At 42.5% G+C, this 15,701-nt stretch overlaps 1 protein-coding gene and 1 long non-coding RNA gene across 8 annotated transcripts in view; one reads left to right on the forward strand and one right to left on the reverse strand.

The window, feature by feature from the left end:
* The window catches only part of LOC128687352 (uncharacterized), a 56,136-nt gene that overhangs the window by 23,664 nt on the left and 16,771 nt on the right, over positions 1-15,701 (forward strand). The window lies entirely within an intron of this gene.
* The window catches only part of LOC128687351 (optomotor-blind protein), a 392,076-nt gene continuing 381,589 nt past the window's right edge, over positions 5,215-15,701 (reverse strand). For 4 of the 7 annotated variants that reach the window (XM_070092606.1, XM_070092603.1, XM_053774758.2 and 1 more), the window contains 2 exons: positions 11,581-11,783; positions 5,215-11,029 (listed from right to left, as the gene is read on the reverse strand). In XM_070092606.1, coding sequence (XP_069948707.1) covers positions 10,068-11,029; positions 11,581-11,783 — 1,165 coding nt within the window. In that variant the 3' untranslated portion in view covers positions 5,215-10,067. The remainder of the gene's footprint in view (positions 11,030-11,580; positions 11,784-15,701) is intronic. The other 3 variants (XM_070092604.1, XM_070092608.1, XM_070092605.1) reach the window with 2 other exon arrangements.

Below are 15,701 nucleotides of genomic sequence, written 5' to 3' on the forward strand. Positions count from 1 at the left end.
CTAACAATCGTTAATTATTAGTTTGTCCTAATATTTTTTTTCATCTGAACGTACCATATGAGTAGGTCTAATAGCTATAACTGAAGTTTAATAAACGATTTTTGTCAAGAATTCCTTGTGCATTACAAAAAAAAAAAAACTATTCCATACCAATTGGCATCTCTCAAGTAAGACCTAGTTATTCCCTTATGCATATAGTGTAACGAATAACCTTGTTGCTGAAAATAGTATTCTGAGACTCATTTCAATGGTCGATATTTAGTGAAGTCTGGAAAAGATACGTTTGTTAATCTGCTATGGCAGTATGAGAGGCTACAACAGGACCACTGAATACAAGCCTGGTTTTTACCTTTTAAGTCTAGTATGAGGGACGTATCTCCATTAAATTTAACATGATGCGAGTAGCTTTGGAGAGTTCCGGGAGTGAGGAAAAGGTGAGATTAGGTCGCACTGTGGTTGCATCGTGTAAGATTTTGTGTGGCTGGGTGTGGTTTAGCAGGTCAGAGGTCAGAAAGGATACTGCTTTTATCAGGTAAAAACTACCTTCCACGGGTCCTCGTTATATAATTATCAATTACAATTACGCTTAACTCTTGTGTATTTTCGGTGAACTGATCAATAAGAATTATAACGAATAATAGTATGGTCAGAATATTCCAAAATTTCATTTTGATATTTGAAAATTAAACCTCTCTCTGTAAGATTATTATTATGATCACGGGGGAGCGCTAAACCCATAGGATTATACAGTGCTTGTGGGGAGGGGGGATGGAAGGTGTTCAGGCTCAGTTCAGGGAACCGGAGCACAGATCCAATTCCCTAGAACAAGAGCCCCTCACCAGAGTTAAGGAACCTCCCTTGAGGGGTTTTGTCTGTAAGGATATGAAAAAAATGTCTGGGGAAAAAATGGACGTTTGTTTAATTTGCAAAGCAAAATTAACTTGCACATTTATAATGGAACAAAATCTCCTTAAAACAGAAGAATAAACACCGCCATAACTGAATTTAATAACTATGCAAAGTACGAACCCTGAGAGTTATTATAATTAAGAGCAATTATAGAAATGGTTATTAATTTGTATAATTAAAAATATACTTTTTACTTACAACATATACAACGTTTATCACTTTAAAAAATAATGAATTTCACTATGAAATATTTATTTTTTTTGCAAACTATTTTTGTTACCAATTCCCCCTTTTTAAGGGGGGGGGATAAGTTGCCTTGATACCGGTGAAGGGCTTTTGATTCAAAGAATAGGAGTTATCCCTTTCCTTGAATCAAGCCTGATTACCTGGTGTTTCCCAGGCGCTGTATTATAACCCCCTACGTGTTTAGCTCTTCCTCACAAATATCCCGAACCAGAACTGTTCTTCATACAGTCCACCTCGGACAAGTGGAACAAAATAATTGGAGAACTTTGTGCTCTCTCCTTGCTGCAGCTTTATTAAATTACGTCATTAGAATGTCATAAAGTTTTTTTCGTTCAATTATTACGAGTTTATTTACGCAAAATACGCTGAGCATTTAGGGATTTTAGAACCTTAATTATTTCTACATTTGCAGTGTTCTTGGTTTTCAGTCTCTCACAGACACAGACAGACAATCACTGATACACACACACACACACACACACACACACACACACACACACACATTCGCTTCACGTTATTGTGAGGTTCAGAGTTAAATTACTGATCACATGACTTAAAAAACGGTACCATAAATTTACTAGAGACACTCAAGTGCTCTCGTGTCTTGAATGCATTGTCGCGTTTTGCATACACTGCATATGTAAATACCTCTGATACATATGTGTGAGATATGTATGATATGACATACGCGTTTGTATTTGTACGTACCTGTGTTTGTGAGGTGTGACCTCCAGCTCCTGGGTCCACCTCTTAACCCGTAGCCGCGCTTAGTATTTGATTTCTAGAGGATCAGCTTCATTAGTATTGAATCCATGTTGGGAGTTGACCTGCGTTACCTTCCAGGTTCGTTCAGTTTATTCAGCGTTTACTTTGTTAGGTTATTCTAATATCCCTTCCATTCATGGGTATTCAAGGAACAAAGAGGCACAATACCGTTTACCTGGAACAATACACAAATAACCTGCACGTAGAAGCTTACGACGATGTTTCGGACTGACCTGGACCATTAACTAGTCACTGACATATGAAGGTAAGGGAGCCAGTATAAATTCAGTCGCATTTATAACAGGAACTCGACTGAACAAACTGTCCACATCAAAACTTACCGATATATCTCAAGGTTAACATCTTTTAGTTTGCAAATAAAATTCTCTGAATGCAATACCTGGAGATACCTTGAGAGAGTTTTGGGGGTCAGCGCCCCCGCGGCTCGGTCTGAGACCTAAACATGGAAGAAACAAAGAAGCTAGCCCCGAGGAATGGTACTAAAAAACACAATGCCTCTAGAAATTGTCTTAATTAACGAGAAGATAGTTCTGTTTGTTTTTTGTTTTTTTTGGAGCCCGTATTTAAAAGAAACCTTAAGTGGAAAGTGAATTTAAGTAAATTAGGACAAGCGATCAGTACAACAATGCTTTCAGTTCAGCGCTGAAGTTACGTTGCATCCTACTTAAGGAATTTGCTTTTGTTTAATTGAGGTGTGTGTGTGTGGGGGTGGGGGTCAGCTACATATAGCAGAGGAAGATAAGGGAATTGGTTACAACTGGTACGGTTACCAATTTCAGTGCTGTATACATGAATGTCGATCCACTGTTGTATATGTTTCAAACTTGACAAACCTTCAAGCAAGATAACTGACCAGCAAAAGGTAAACCAGAGGCCTCCGTAAATGTTATATTAGGCCACCCGTACATTACGTATTTGATGAATTTAAGCTAGATTATTTCATATATGGAAATAAATGGAAAATGTTCATTTAGCAGTAGAGTTGTAGAGTAGTGGGCCCGCTGATGGGTGGAGTCAGTGAGCATGGACCAGTACGTCTACTGCAGTGCTCAGCACTTATGTTCCATTGCTTGTAGCTCTTTCAGTGCTCATTTTCCTTCCAGCTAGTTTAGTATCGCCTGAAGACGGTTTCTAGTTACACCGACCTACGCTTTGGTGCTTTTTCTAGTTATATATATATATATATCTCAATAACAACACTGCGCTAGCCAAGGATTCGAACCCATGTTGTACTGGCCTGCCTCATGGTAAGCGAGAAACACATGACGCTTTAAACCACAGGTCCTGTGGTTTAAAGCGTCATGTGGTTCTCGCTTACCATGAGGTAGGCCAGTACAACATGGGTTCGAATCCTTGGCTAGCGCAGTGTTGTTATTGATCAATACAACTCGTTCGTGGTTACAATATATATATATATATATATATATATATATATATATATATATATATATATATATATATATATATATATATTGAAGTAGCTCACCTAAGAGACATTGCGATATCTTTTATTCATAAAACTCTTGAGCGTTGGTGTTTAGCTTTACAGTAAAATGTCATATAACTGAATCGATGACACCTGAAATATAAGAACTATAACACAGACTTGTATAGCAGAAAATAACTTACGAAAGTGCAATTTTTCAACAGCAATAAAGAATAAAAGACACTAGGGAAAAAAAAAAGTTTTAGTAAGCATAGGCTCCAATATGCAAAAGAAAAAAAAAAAACTTGTCACCGCATGGCTTGAATATATGTATGTAGTATTAATTAATCTGTGTTGCGGGTCGTTAGTAGGCTTGCACGAGAGTCAGGGAGTGGTGGCTTGCACACTCCCTGCTTGTTAAACGCTACTGACCGGGACTCCTAGCGTTGTCTTCCCAGTGTACATGTTTATCCAGCGCAAGTGGATAGTACATGCTAATTAATGGCGCTGCGCCGTTAAAATTCGATGGATATCAACATTGAAAGTTGGTTTGATTGGTTTAAGGCCTATACACTGAACATTAAAAATGTTGTTCACCCGTATATTACAGTAGGCCTAATGGCCTACAGCTACCAAATCCATGCATAACTGCCCATCCTACTTCCAGCTGGCTATAAGTTCTCGTCTCAGTGATGCTGTCTGAGAGTTTGTTGCATTCATCTACAATTCTATTGCCAAACCAGTACTTATATCCTTCCAAAATGCAAGTTTGTCCAACTTGGATCCATTTCTGAGGGTTCTTAAAAGAACTTAACACACACACACACACACGTGTGTGTGTGTGTATATATATATATATATATATATATATTATATATATATATATATATATATATATATATATATATATATATATATATATTATAGCGGTATACACCTGTAGTAATGTATATAAACTGAATATTGTACATTTTTTGTACAAATACGGATATACGCCTGGTATGCAAACAGCGATAAACAGCCACTGGTGTATACACTAAGTGATAAGCACCTCTTGGTATATGTGATGAACGATATACACCTCTTGGTGTATACACTGGGCAATACACCACTCTTGGTGTATGTAACTCATCATTTTCGAAGCTATTTATAAGCATAAATCAGTTTTTATAGCCTATGCTGCTAATGAGTGTGTCAGCAGACAGATTTCGTTGCACATATCTGAGACCGAGTCAAGCAAATCTATTGCAGCTATTGTTAATTAAGTCCAGTGTACAGAATTAATTATGTTTTTAGGTAGAGTAATTTGTTTGTCAACAGAAATTGAAAATTTCTCCTGATCATTGAAGCTTTTAGTCTTTTGACAAGGGACTTGCAGAGCAGGGTTTATTAAGGTACTTGCAGAGCAGGGTTTATTAAGGGACTTGCAGAACAGGGTTTATTAAGGGACTTGTAGAGCAGGGTTTATTAAGGGACTTGTAGAGCAGGGTTTATTAAGGGACTTGCAGAACAGGGTTTATTAAGGGACTTACACAGCAGAGTTTATTAAGAAACTTGCACAGCAGGGGTTAAGGGACCTGCACAGCATAGGTTAATAGGGTTGTCAGATAAAAAAAAAATTTCAGCTGGAAGGTTTGTATTGGAGGAGGACTTGCCTACTATGGGCCAGTAGGCCTGCTGCTGCAGTGTTCCTCCATTCTTAGGTTATGTTCGCCCAGAGAAACAGTCTAATTTAATACAGGAATACAATTTAATTTTACATATATCTTCGTAATTCAGCGTCAGTTACATATATGAAACAGATTCAGCCCAATAAATCTCAGTTGAGGGTCGATATAAACACAAAATATTTCTTCAAAAAGAGTATATTTTCATACAGTACAGACATGACCAGAACGTAATTATTATTTACATCAGAATAACCAAATAAATACACAACTATTTAATTAATATTATCAATATCTATTCTCGAAGATGCGTTCCACCGACGTCGTCACGGAGGGAAAGGCGAGCTCCAGGCAGGACAACCAAGCACTTTCAAAGAACTTTTGCAACATTTGATGTCTGTTACAAAATTTCGCACCAGCAAACAGGTTTCGGATATACAAACTGGCTCGCGTGAATATATTTAAGGATTTTTACATCTTTCGAATGAGTCGATAACTTCGTTTAGAGTTTGAGGCGAGACGTGAGATGCAGGACGAAGCTTTGCAGTTTGTCTTTGAGAGTGCTTCTGCATGTCGTGGCCTGCGAGGAGCCTGCGTCTGAACACTGGTGCGCATAGCATCGCTATTCACTGGGAAACACACGTCATGACCAGGTGATGGGATAACATGAGGTGATGAGGGTGAATATACATGGTATGAGATGAGGGCATGAATCAGAAAGGTAAATGTTTCTTTATATTTTTTACACAAGTGATTCCTAAGGGCACGAGCTTTGTGTTTTGATGATGACGTGTGGATGACGTAAGAGCTGTGGGTGGTGTGAAATAGAATATAATAACAAAATGACAATGATAATAAAGGGAAAAAATGTGCCATTATTATTAAAAAAGAGGGATGAGGACCCGGTCATGGTTTCACGTTTTTGCTTAAGAGTTACCACGGGGAAGCCACGATCTCGCTGGTAAATAGACAAATTCCTATGGATTTTTTCTGGTAGGCTCAGTTCTTGCATTCTAAGTACAGATTTGGTTCACTACAAAAAACTCACAAATTGTTAACAAATAGCCAATCAGTGGAGAGTACAGGCAAAAGCTCCAAGAACGCACAAACCAATAATCGCATCGCTGGCCAAAACAGGATTTGTATTTACCTTCGACAACTTAGCTATGTTGGACATGGGCAGGTGTCGTGGTGGCTCGAGTGCAGCACCCAAATAATTTAGAAAATAGGACGGGAAAAATAGGATACAATGTACTTTCCATTAAATTTAGGCATATGACAACCACGTATACAAAATCATGCTTCTTTTTCTTTAGTAAAAACAATTATAAACTGTAATAATTATCAAGAAATCGTATGTAATATAAAAATATCAAAATACTTGATGTGACTTCAAATACTTGGAAGGCAATACTGTATGGCTCATATTCCCTCTGCAGAGTATAGGTTTATGACCCATCAGAGAATCACTCGACACAATTTCTCTCTCTCAATAACCAAAAAGTAACCGTGATGCAAAAAAAAAAAAGTCAGTCAGTTACCGGGATCAGGTGGAATTAGACATCACGCTAGGTCTTGGAGTGAAGGGATTTAGGAAGGAATGTATCCATGATAAGTCAACAAACGCTAGTCAGTGATCATTCAGATGCCATCCCAGGGCAAACAGTTGCCGTTGGAAACACTTCTCATTAACTCAGGTCTCGGTTAGTCATGTTCGCGACTTGCAAATGAATCGTGTTGAAGGCTAGTGTAAGGAATAGGGACAAGACTGGTTGTCTAATTTCGCAAAAGCTGAAAGATTTGTAACGTTTAAGAAGTTAATTCAAGTGTGAAATATCGAAAAGGCTTTGTGGTGTGACGGTAAAGATGGCAGACGTCTTTTTTCCAGTGGGAGGGAGGGAGGGAAGGTTATGACCGGAGCGTTGTTGGGGTTATATACTGAAAATAATGGTGGGAGGAAAGGGTGCTGCCACCTACCACCAGAACACCTGGGAAGTTCCCACACAGACAGGAGAGAGAGTCAGAGACAGAATATTATGGTAATGCGAGGGTTTTGCGGTACCAGTGGCGCCAGGAATACAAATAATCCGGGAAAATATCCTTAAAGGAAGAAAAATCACACTTTTGTTCACTTTAAGAGAATATTATGTTTATAGTTGTGAATGTATATGACAAACACTGAGGCTCAGTGCTTGATCATTGTTCCTTAACATGTCTTCTCTAGTTACTGGTGGCTGGAAGTGTTGGCCAACATGACACTGGGTATTTGATTTCGGAATATATTATATATATATATATATATATATATATATATATATATATATATATATATATATATATATATATTACTTTTTAAGCAACCCACATTAGTACAAAATAATGAATTTCTCCTAATGAGTCCGCCAACCATGTGATCTCTGCGTCAAAATCATAGACAATTTTAACAGCTGGAATCTGTCATTAATTCTATAGAGAAAAAATAAGACTTTTACAATCAACTTGCATTGGGTAATGACTGGAACGTCCACCAGGTAGTGTGACATGTGGGAGATGAATGTAAACATGGCCCAGCTGTGTCCACTTGCTTGACAGGTGAACGAAAAGGTTTTTAAATGTGGGCCATTAAATAATGCAGTTAAAACCCTTCGGGAAATGAAGGTGGGGAGGTGACGTGAAGTTTACGTAAGACTCTTGATCCAAGGAACTAGAGCTACCCTTGGATCAGGCGCTGTATGACCCTTAGAGGGACTCAGCTCGACCCGATTTTTGTTGTTGTTGATATTAGTATTATTATTGGATTCAGAAATCACAGATGTTGGCGGACTGACTGGTGTTGACCTGACGGTTCTGTGGGAGTAGGCCTAAGAGTCATGGTGAATTATACTCATCACTATTGAGCCATGGTCATCACTGCTGAACCATGTTCATCACTGTTGAGCCATGCTCATCACTGTTGAGATGCTCATCACTGTTGGGCTATGGTCATCACTGTTGAGCCATGGCAATCACTGCTGCACCATACATAAAATCACCTTTGCAATGACTCAGGGGTCACTAATAAATGACTCACAAGGTCACACTAGTAACGACTTGAAAGGTCACACTGTCTAAAGTCACTAGTAATGACCAAGATCACACTAATGACCTACAAGGTCATTAATAATTATCCCAAGGTTAAACTAGTAATGACTCCAGAGTCACTACTGACCTACAAGCTCATGCTAGTAATGACCCACAAGGTCACTATTAATGACTTACAAAGTCACTAGTAATGTCCTACAAGGTCGCACTAATGACCACAAGGTCACACTAGTAATGATCCACAGGGCCACAGTAATGACCCACAAGGCCACACTAGTAATGACTCACGAGGTCAGCAATTAACCTGAGGTTCTCTGGTGATGAATCTTGATGACGCACTGGCACCGAATCCTGAAATCATCACAGATGAACTCTAGCTACACCAGGTCACACTGTGGGCTACCGATGCTGAAAAGCTCGTGATCCAAGGAATTGGAGCTACCCCCTCCCCCTCTCCTTCCCGTGGATTAAACCTGATTACATCTCATCCCCCCCGGGTGCTGTATGACCGGGGGGGGTTTCAGTATTTCCTGGAAATACTGACATTCCCACTGGGGGTGATGGCGAACGGTGTCACAAATACACCACCGTCGTATATGCGGTCCGTCGTTGAGCGAAACGTCGCTCTGGGGCGCATGACTGTCCTGGAATATTCACCCAGAGGATCACATCCTGCAAACCTTGCTGCAGTCTTGTATTACATATGCATTCTTGAGATCCCGACCTGTGCTTGGGATGCCTCCAGACGGTGGGAAGAACAGGGTCTGGGGGGGGAAGGGAGGGTAGAAGACTTCTTTCTGAGATTCGTCGTGCTCTTAACAGCTTCGTACCTCTCGTCGCGCGTCAAAAATATCCAGTGTTCGTAGTAGGTATGGATTTAGGTCATTGTAGGTAGGTTTATTAAAATGAAAACAAGAAGACACCCAGAGAAAAGAAAGCACCATAATATTTCCATTACCCCCCCGCCATCGGGGGGAGCCAGTGCCCTCTAGCGGTGCACTGGGAAACTACCTTAAGTAGAGTTCGCTGGTTTTCATTTATGTAATAAAGGTTAGTTCCTGAACGCCTCCCTGGGCCGCTAGCCGTCGTGTAGCGACCTTGAGGTAACAGGCTTAGGTTACACACACGTTGGCGAGAGCTTTGCTTCTCGTCTCAGACCTCCAAAGCTCCGTTAGTTTATCCTCTACACAGATCGCCCAGTGAGTGGAGCCCTAACACTATGGGCTCTTCAGAGGTCAACACTAGAGGCGGGTCTTTAGTTTCCGTCATTTTCACTGTCTGGGAAGACCACCTTAACGCAAGCACTGATAAGGTTAAATATTATTTTGCTTTTTGTTGCAGCTTATCAGAGTTTTCAAATATCATTTCGTTTTTCTTCGAGTTTATGAATTTTAGCGCTGCTATGTCTCCCATGTTCTAATCCATCTGTACAAACGACACTGTACACACAACTGAACCATGGTCCACACGCACGCATCCACTCACACATACATGCACCCGCAAAACAGCTGCTGTCGGTCCGCTCTTTGGTATACGCTCTACTAACAAGTAGCTTTACGGACTATATACACGTGCAATATGCGACACACTGCCGACCTTCACACAGCGCCGAACTGGGTGTTTGTGCACGCCTTGAGGTGTCCCATGTCTTATTTGCACTGGTAGCGTTAAGGAGGACGAGGCAGGGCGGCCCCAGCAGCCAGCCCCTGCCCCAAAGCAGCTCCTTGGCTCTGCTGACACTCATCTAGGTTATCCTGAGCTTCACCTGGGGGTCGTGCGGGCTCCCATCCGCTCTCTGTTTTTTCTCTGATCCGCGGTAGCCAGGTCCCGGGCCGGTGGAGAAGGTAGGGGGGCTAAAGTGGATTAGAGGAGCAGACCGAGCCGCCACTGAGGGCGTGGACGGCCACCAAATGGGTGTGCAGGTGACCAGAAGCGGCTCTTGGGGCCCGCCCTCATTTATCAGCCAATTTGAGTGGATCTGGTAAGTCAGGACGACGATCCAACCCGTTCACCATCTTCTCGATCGACTTGAGTTCTGAAGCGACTGAGGCGGCATGGGCTATGGAGGCGGCGTGTGCGGCGGAGCGGCGCACGCCTTCCTCCAGACGTGACCCCGCCTTGGGGCTCACCGCCTGGAATGCTGAAGACCCACCCAGCGGAGTCTCTCCTAGCAGAGAGGAGGAGAGCGTGGGCGTGAGGCAGGACGATGACAACGACGACGACAATGACGACGACAACATGGAAGAGAGGGAAGCGGCGGTAGACGAGGGCAGGTAAGGGGTGAAGCGAGGCGGCTTGAGGCGGTCAGGGAGCAGAGGTGACGGGGCGGCCGGTGAGGAGGAGGTAGGCGGGGCGGCACTGAGGGAGCCACTGCCACACCCACTACCCACCGATGACACGGCCAGGCCCGCAAGACCTTGGTACGTGTGTGTGCCTAGCAGGTGGTGGCCGGCGCCAGCCAGCAGGTTGTGAGCCAGCAGCAGGTTATGGGCCACAGGGAGGGACGTGGGCGGAGATAATGGCGATGACCCGTGGGGCGGCGCCCCCGCCCCGGACCCCAGTAAAGGTAGCTGTAAGCTGTGTGGACTCAGACCTGTACCGGAGCCGGGAAGCATGAGACCAGGAAGTCCCGCCAAGCCCTGTGTCCCTGGGTAGAGGCCATGGGGGTACAAGTAGGGTAGGAGGTGGGGTGGCTGAAAGGGCGGACCCACGCTGATGTTAGGCGCTGGGTCGGAACCGCTGGAACTGGAAGGTTCGTCCTTCTCGGGCGCCGCTTTCTTCAGCGCCGCCAGAGACCCCGGGTCGTCCATGTCGGAGTCCAGATCGCTCTTCCGCTTCACGGAGTCTCTACCGGAGTCATCGGCAGCGTTGTTGTTTGTCTCCTCCCCAGACACGTCAGAGTCCATCAATTCTGCTGGAACAAAAAAACATGTTACATCTCCTGACGACCTCAAAATGTCCTCGCCTAGTACAAAACATGACCCACTGACCACAAGATATGTACGTCAGTTTCAGCGTCTCTGGTAAACGTCTCATAAAAACGCAACAATTGTACTTTACTGAAGCTCTTACTCTCCAAACTTTATTACTTAGTAATGTTTAAAAAGGTTCCCTTAGCCTGGCTGGCCGCAAGAGAGTCAAGTCTCATGATTAGCAGACGGAGGATCGAGCCTCCATCCGCCCTTGCGCGGAATGATCCACACGAGTTTAACACAAACATGGACTAAAAAAAAGTCATTCAAACTAGTGAGGTGTCATCAATGTAAATTTTTTTTAACCACACGGACCACCTCTCACTAAAGTAGAGCGCCCTAAAACAAGAACCTTATTAGTGTGACTAATTATTACTACTACTATGTGATATGCTCGTTCTCATTATTATAATCAGAAACAAACGCTAAACCGAAGGAGCTATACAGCGCTAATGCGAATCACTAAACTCTTGGGAGCCAGCGAGGTACTGACCGTGCGGCGCGTCGCTGTGAGAGTCTGTCGTTCCCACCACGTCTAGTCGTTCGTCGTCGTCGTCGTCGTCATCCTTGTGGTTCTCGGACTCCATGGGCGCAGAGTTGTCTGGGTAGTTCCTGATGTTGGGAAGGGCGATCTGGTGGTCGATTTTCTGCTCTTCAGAAGACCGAGTCATCACTACGTTCCTGCAGAATGTAGAACTGCAAAATTTAGTCCAAAATCTGCATTGTTATGATGCAAAAAGAGAACACCGAAGAAGAGAAATATATATGATACACATGGATGTGTATAATGTATAACGAAACACATGGATAAACGTATAAATGAGGAAACGCAGGATGTCTAATATATAAGGTAAACAATTAAGATCGATATAAGCGTAAACTTGAAGTATAAAGAATGAACCTTCATGAAGATGTTTCGCTCACAGATCAACGTCTGCAAATCCTGTAAAAGTTCATCTGTGCGCGAAACCTCCTTCAAATCAAAGTTTACTATGCTATGTCTTTAAGCTAATGTATCTCTTCCATGGAAGCGCCTTCATGCAGGTGAATGGTTCTTAATCCAAAGAATCTGAGGCGTTGTCTTTCCTTCAATCGAATCTGATTCCCTCCTTTTCCCCTGACGGTATATCACGACACTTTGGGTTTAGCGTTCACTCGTGGATACCAAACCTCACCGAGGCTGTGGGTCCCCATTATTCACACCAGAGGCAAACCCCCCTATTACATATGTAATTATAATTCAGGTTTTATGGGGAAAATCTAGAATTTATCAGATAAGCATTTCACTAGTGAGGAGGCGTTAAAACCCTAAGGGTAACACAGTATCCTGGGGAGGGGAAGATGAGTGATGGGCAGTATAGTTTTGCCGAGGAAGGGAAGAGTAGTTCTAGTTCCTTAGGTTAAGAACCCTTCAATTGTCTCGACTTCTTCCTTGAAGGGTGGATCAAGGTGCCACTCAAAACATCACGTCGTGAGGTGTATAATTATACTGAACTAATTATAATTGTACTGGACTAATATGTACTAATAATATTATGGTAGTAATGATCAATATTATTATCGAAAAACTTGCGTATATGTGATCAATACTCGTGAGAAAGATTTATTTTGTTGCAAGATTGTCCTCTTCGGGGCCATTATTTCCTCTCTCCATTTTAATTCCATTGGTGCGAAATACTGATTCAACGACGCTCTTGGTGTTTTCTTTCTCAGGATCAGTGGCTAGTACCGCAAGGGCTTGCATAATAATGCTCAGCTGACTGACTGAGCAACTTTTGGTGTATCTGTGCCAGTGAACCACCCTATTATATGAAAGATCAGTAGATCGTTATAAAGTGAATGACCCTTGTAGGTTTAGCAATTCTTTTTTATTATAATGTAAAGTGAATATTACCTTGTAAATACCTAACTTTGGTGCTCATCATATAGTCCCTCTCCCTTTATCTGTCTCTCTCTCTCCCTCCCTGTCCAGGGCATCATCACCTCGCCTCACTGCCCATAACTGCCTCTCCTGATGTCACCATTTCCGGCTTGAGCAGCCTCCCTCGCGGTCCTCTCATTATCTCAGGGCAGGTGTGAGTTCTGCCGCCTCTGATCCCCAGGTAGGCCGCCCACAAGAGATGCATAGGCGTCAGTAGGCTTCGGTAGACGAGTTAAAAACCCGGGAGCAACGAGGCAGAAGGCCGGCCCAGTGTGAGGCATCGCCCCAGCAGGCGGTTCCTCTCGCCTGCCGACAATAGCGGCCGCTGGAGGGACCTTTGGCCTCCGTAATTACGGTCTGAATGTCCAAATGTACTTCCGTGCATGCTTCTCGCTGGTCGCCCGGAGTACCGTGCTCGGCGTGCCTCTTAGCTCTTAATAATTGTGGTAGTTCATCTGCTTTACCTGTAGGAAACAACACTGGTACACACAATTATATGTTACAGCAGGTTTTGCTTGAGGAATGACTCAAAATTCCCCTGGATACTGTTCAAATCCTATGAGAATCAATTCCTCGACGGTGTTGTTTTAACAGATAATGGAGGACCAACTCTTCACATTATCAAGGGACTATATAGTTCCTTGATAATGTGAGAAGTTACGAAAGCGCTTGGAATTTCACTATTCTTTCACAGTGATTGTTTTGCGTATATATATATATATATATATATATATATATATATATATATATATATATATATATATATATATATATATATATATATATATATATATATATATATATATATATATATATATATATATATATATGTGTGAGAAATCACTGTGTTACTCTCATCGCCTTGATCTTTTCTGTTTGATCTGAATTTCCCTCCTTTTAGAGAATATCGTAAATTCGTCCACTAACCTTTGCAACTTCACTTCAGACTCTGAATAGAACTGTCATCAGCAAACAACAGCAGTGACAACTCCCACCTCGTATTAGATTCGTAACCTTTTAATCCCACAACTCTTGCCAACACTTTACCGCAATTTTGTATGTGTGTGTGTGTGTGTGTGTGTGTGTGTGTGTGTGTGTATATATATATACTAGAAGACCAGTAGCAACAATAAGAAAAAATTAAAAACAAACGGAAGTCTGTATGTGTGTGAGTCAGAGAGAGATCCTTCCTGGTGTCTGGCAGGGATGGAGGTTCTTGTAAGGTAGCTAGCTAGCTCTGGGTCAGTAGCTGACTCTCCATACACGTTATGTTTACCTTCGCCAAGAGGCTCTTCCCTGTCGCTCTCCTCACGGCACCTCACATAACCTTTTCCAGCGGGGCGGGATTTGTGCCAAGTCTGAGGCAGGGTGGGACCTTCAGCACCCGTCCTGTCGCTATTTGCACTTCTTTAGATGTTGATCTCTCTCAGCTACCCTCCAGTCAGCATAACAAATAACAGGGGAATCTGGCAAGTCTATAATTCTGCTGTTCGTTTTGGTATATCTGAAGGGATAACTTAAGCGCTTCCATTTGCTAAAGCTTTCTGAAATCTTCTCCAAGTGTGCACATCGTCTCACACCCAATACTGGTGTGTAGACTTTGCACTTGGCCAGCACGAATAAAAGTTTGCAAAAAGAACGTGGAAAATAAACTGTCGGCGAAGGCGACTGAAATGCGTTCCTGCACACACTCCCGGAAGGTAACTGGCGCACACACAGGTGAGGAAGTAAAGGAAGATATATTACAACTCTTTTGAAAATGTGACATTTTACTGCTCTGATTCATGTCGAAAATACTCCAAATTGTGTTAAGAAATGCTAGCATCATCTGCAAAAATCGACACGCAGATGATTTCATCTGGGAGATTGTTTACAGATCAGAAATAATATGTACTGTACATTAAAAAAATTACAAGTGCTGTAAAAATTAGTTAACAGACAAATGAATGACTTGTATTCAGTCTCAGATATGATGAATTTGCATTCTTGTTGTTGTGTGTGCACCAGTTTGGTCACTTCATTCCAGACGAACAAATTTGAAAAAACAAATACCTAACCAGAGAGCCTATTCCAGATGTATCCTTCAGAGAGCAGTGCCCTGATGGTGGTGAAGAGTCCCACTAGTTCCTCCCACTAGTGGGACTCTAATGAGCCTGCGATGGACGGGAGGAGGGTGACCTTTCCAAGGATTGCCTTAATGCCAGTGAAGGGCTTTTGGTCCGAGGAACTGGAACCACCCCTCCCTTCCTCAGATTAAACGTGGTTACCTTCCCTTCCCTCTGGGTTTAGTGCTTCCCTATTAAAATAATGAGAATGTTGAATGATTTTTTTTTACTAGTGAAGAACGAGAGAGGGATTATGGGGATTTTGTATTGGGAAGGGGTGAAAGGTAAATCACAACTGTCTCAGAGGAAACATCGCCTAATTTCACTTGTAAGACGTCATCAGATTGACACTACCTCCCTGGATCCTTCCTCTGTCCCTCTTTCTCCTCCCTCCTATCTTCTCCTCCCACGTAATAAACTCCTTAAATCTTCCTCTGCAACCTTTGTACTTAATTTAGCCTACAGCACGTGTGTGTGTGTGTGTTCTTATCTAGGTCCACTCCCTGCTGCATGAGGGAGTGTGGACCTATGTATGAATCATGCTCCACTACATAACTCTCCAGGCTGTTTCCACTTCCTGACAACTCT

Source organism: Cherax quadricarinatus, chromosome 40 (assembly GCF_038502225.1).
Source record: "Cherax quadricarinatus isolate ZL_2023a chromosome 40, ASM3850222v1, whole genome shotgun sequence".
NCBI classification, from domain to species: domain Eukaryota; kingdom Metazoa; phylum Arthropoda; class Malacostraca; order Decapoda; family Parastacidae; genus Cherax; species Cherax quadricarinatus.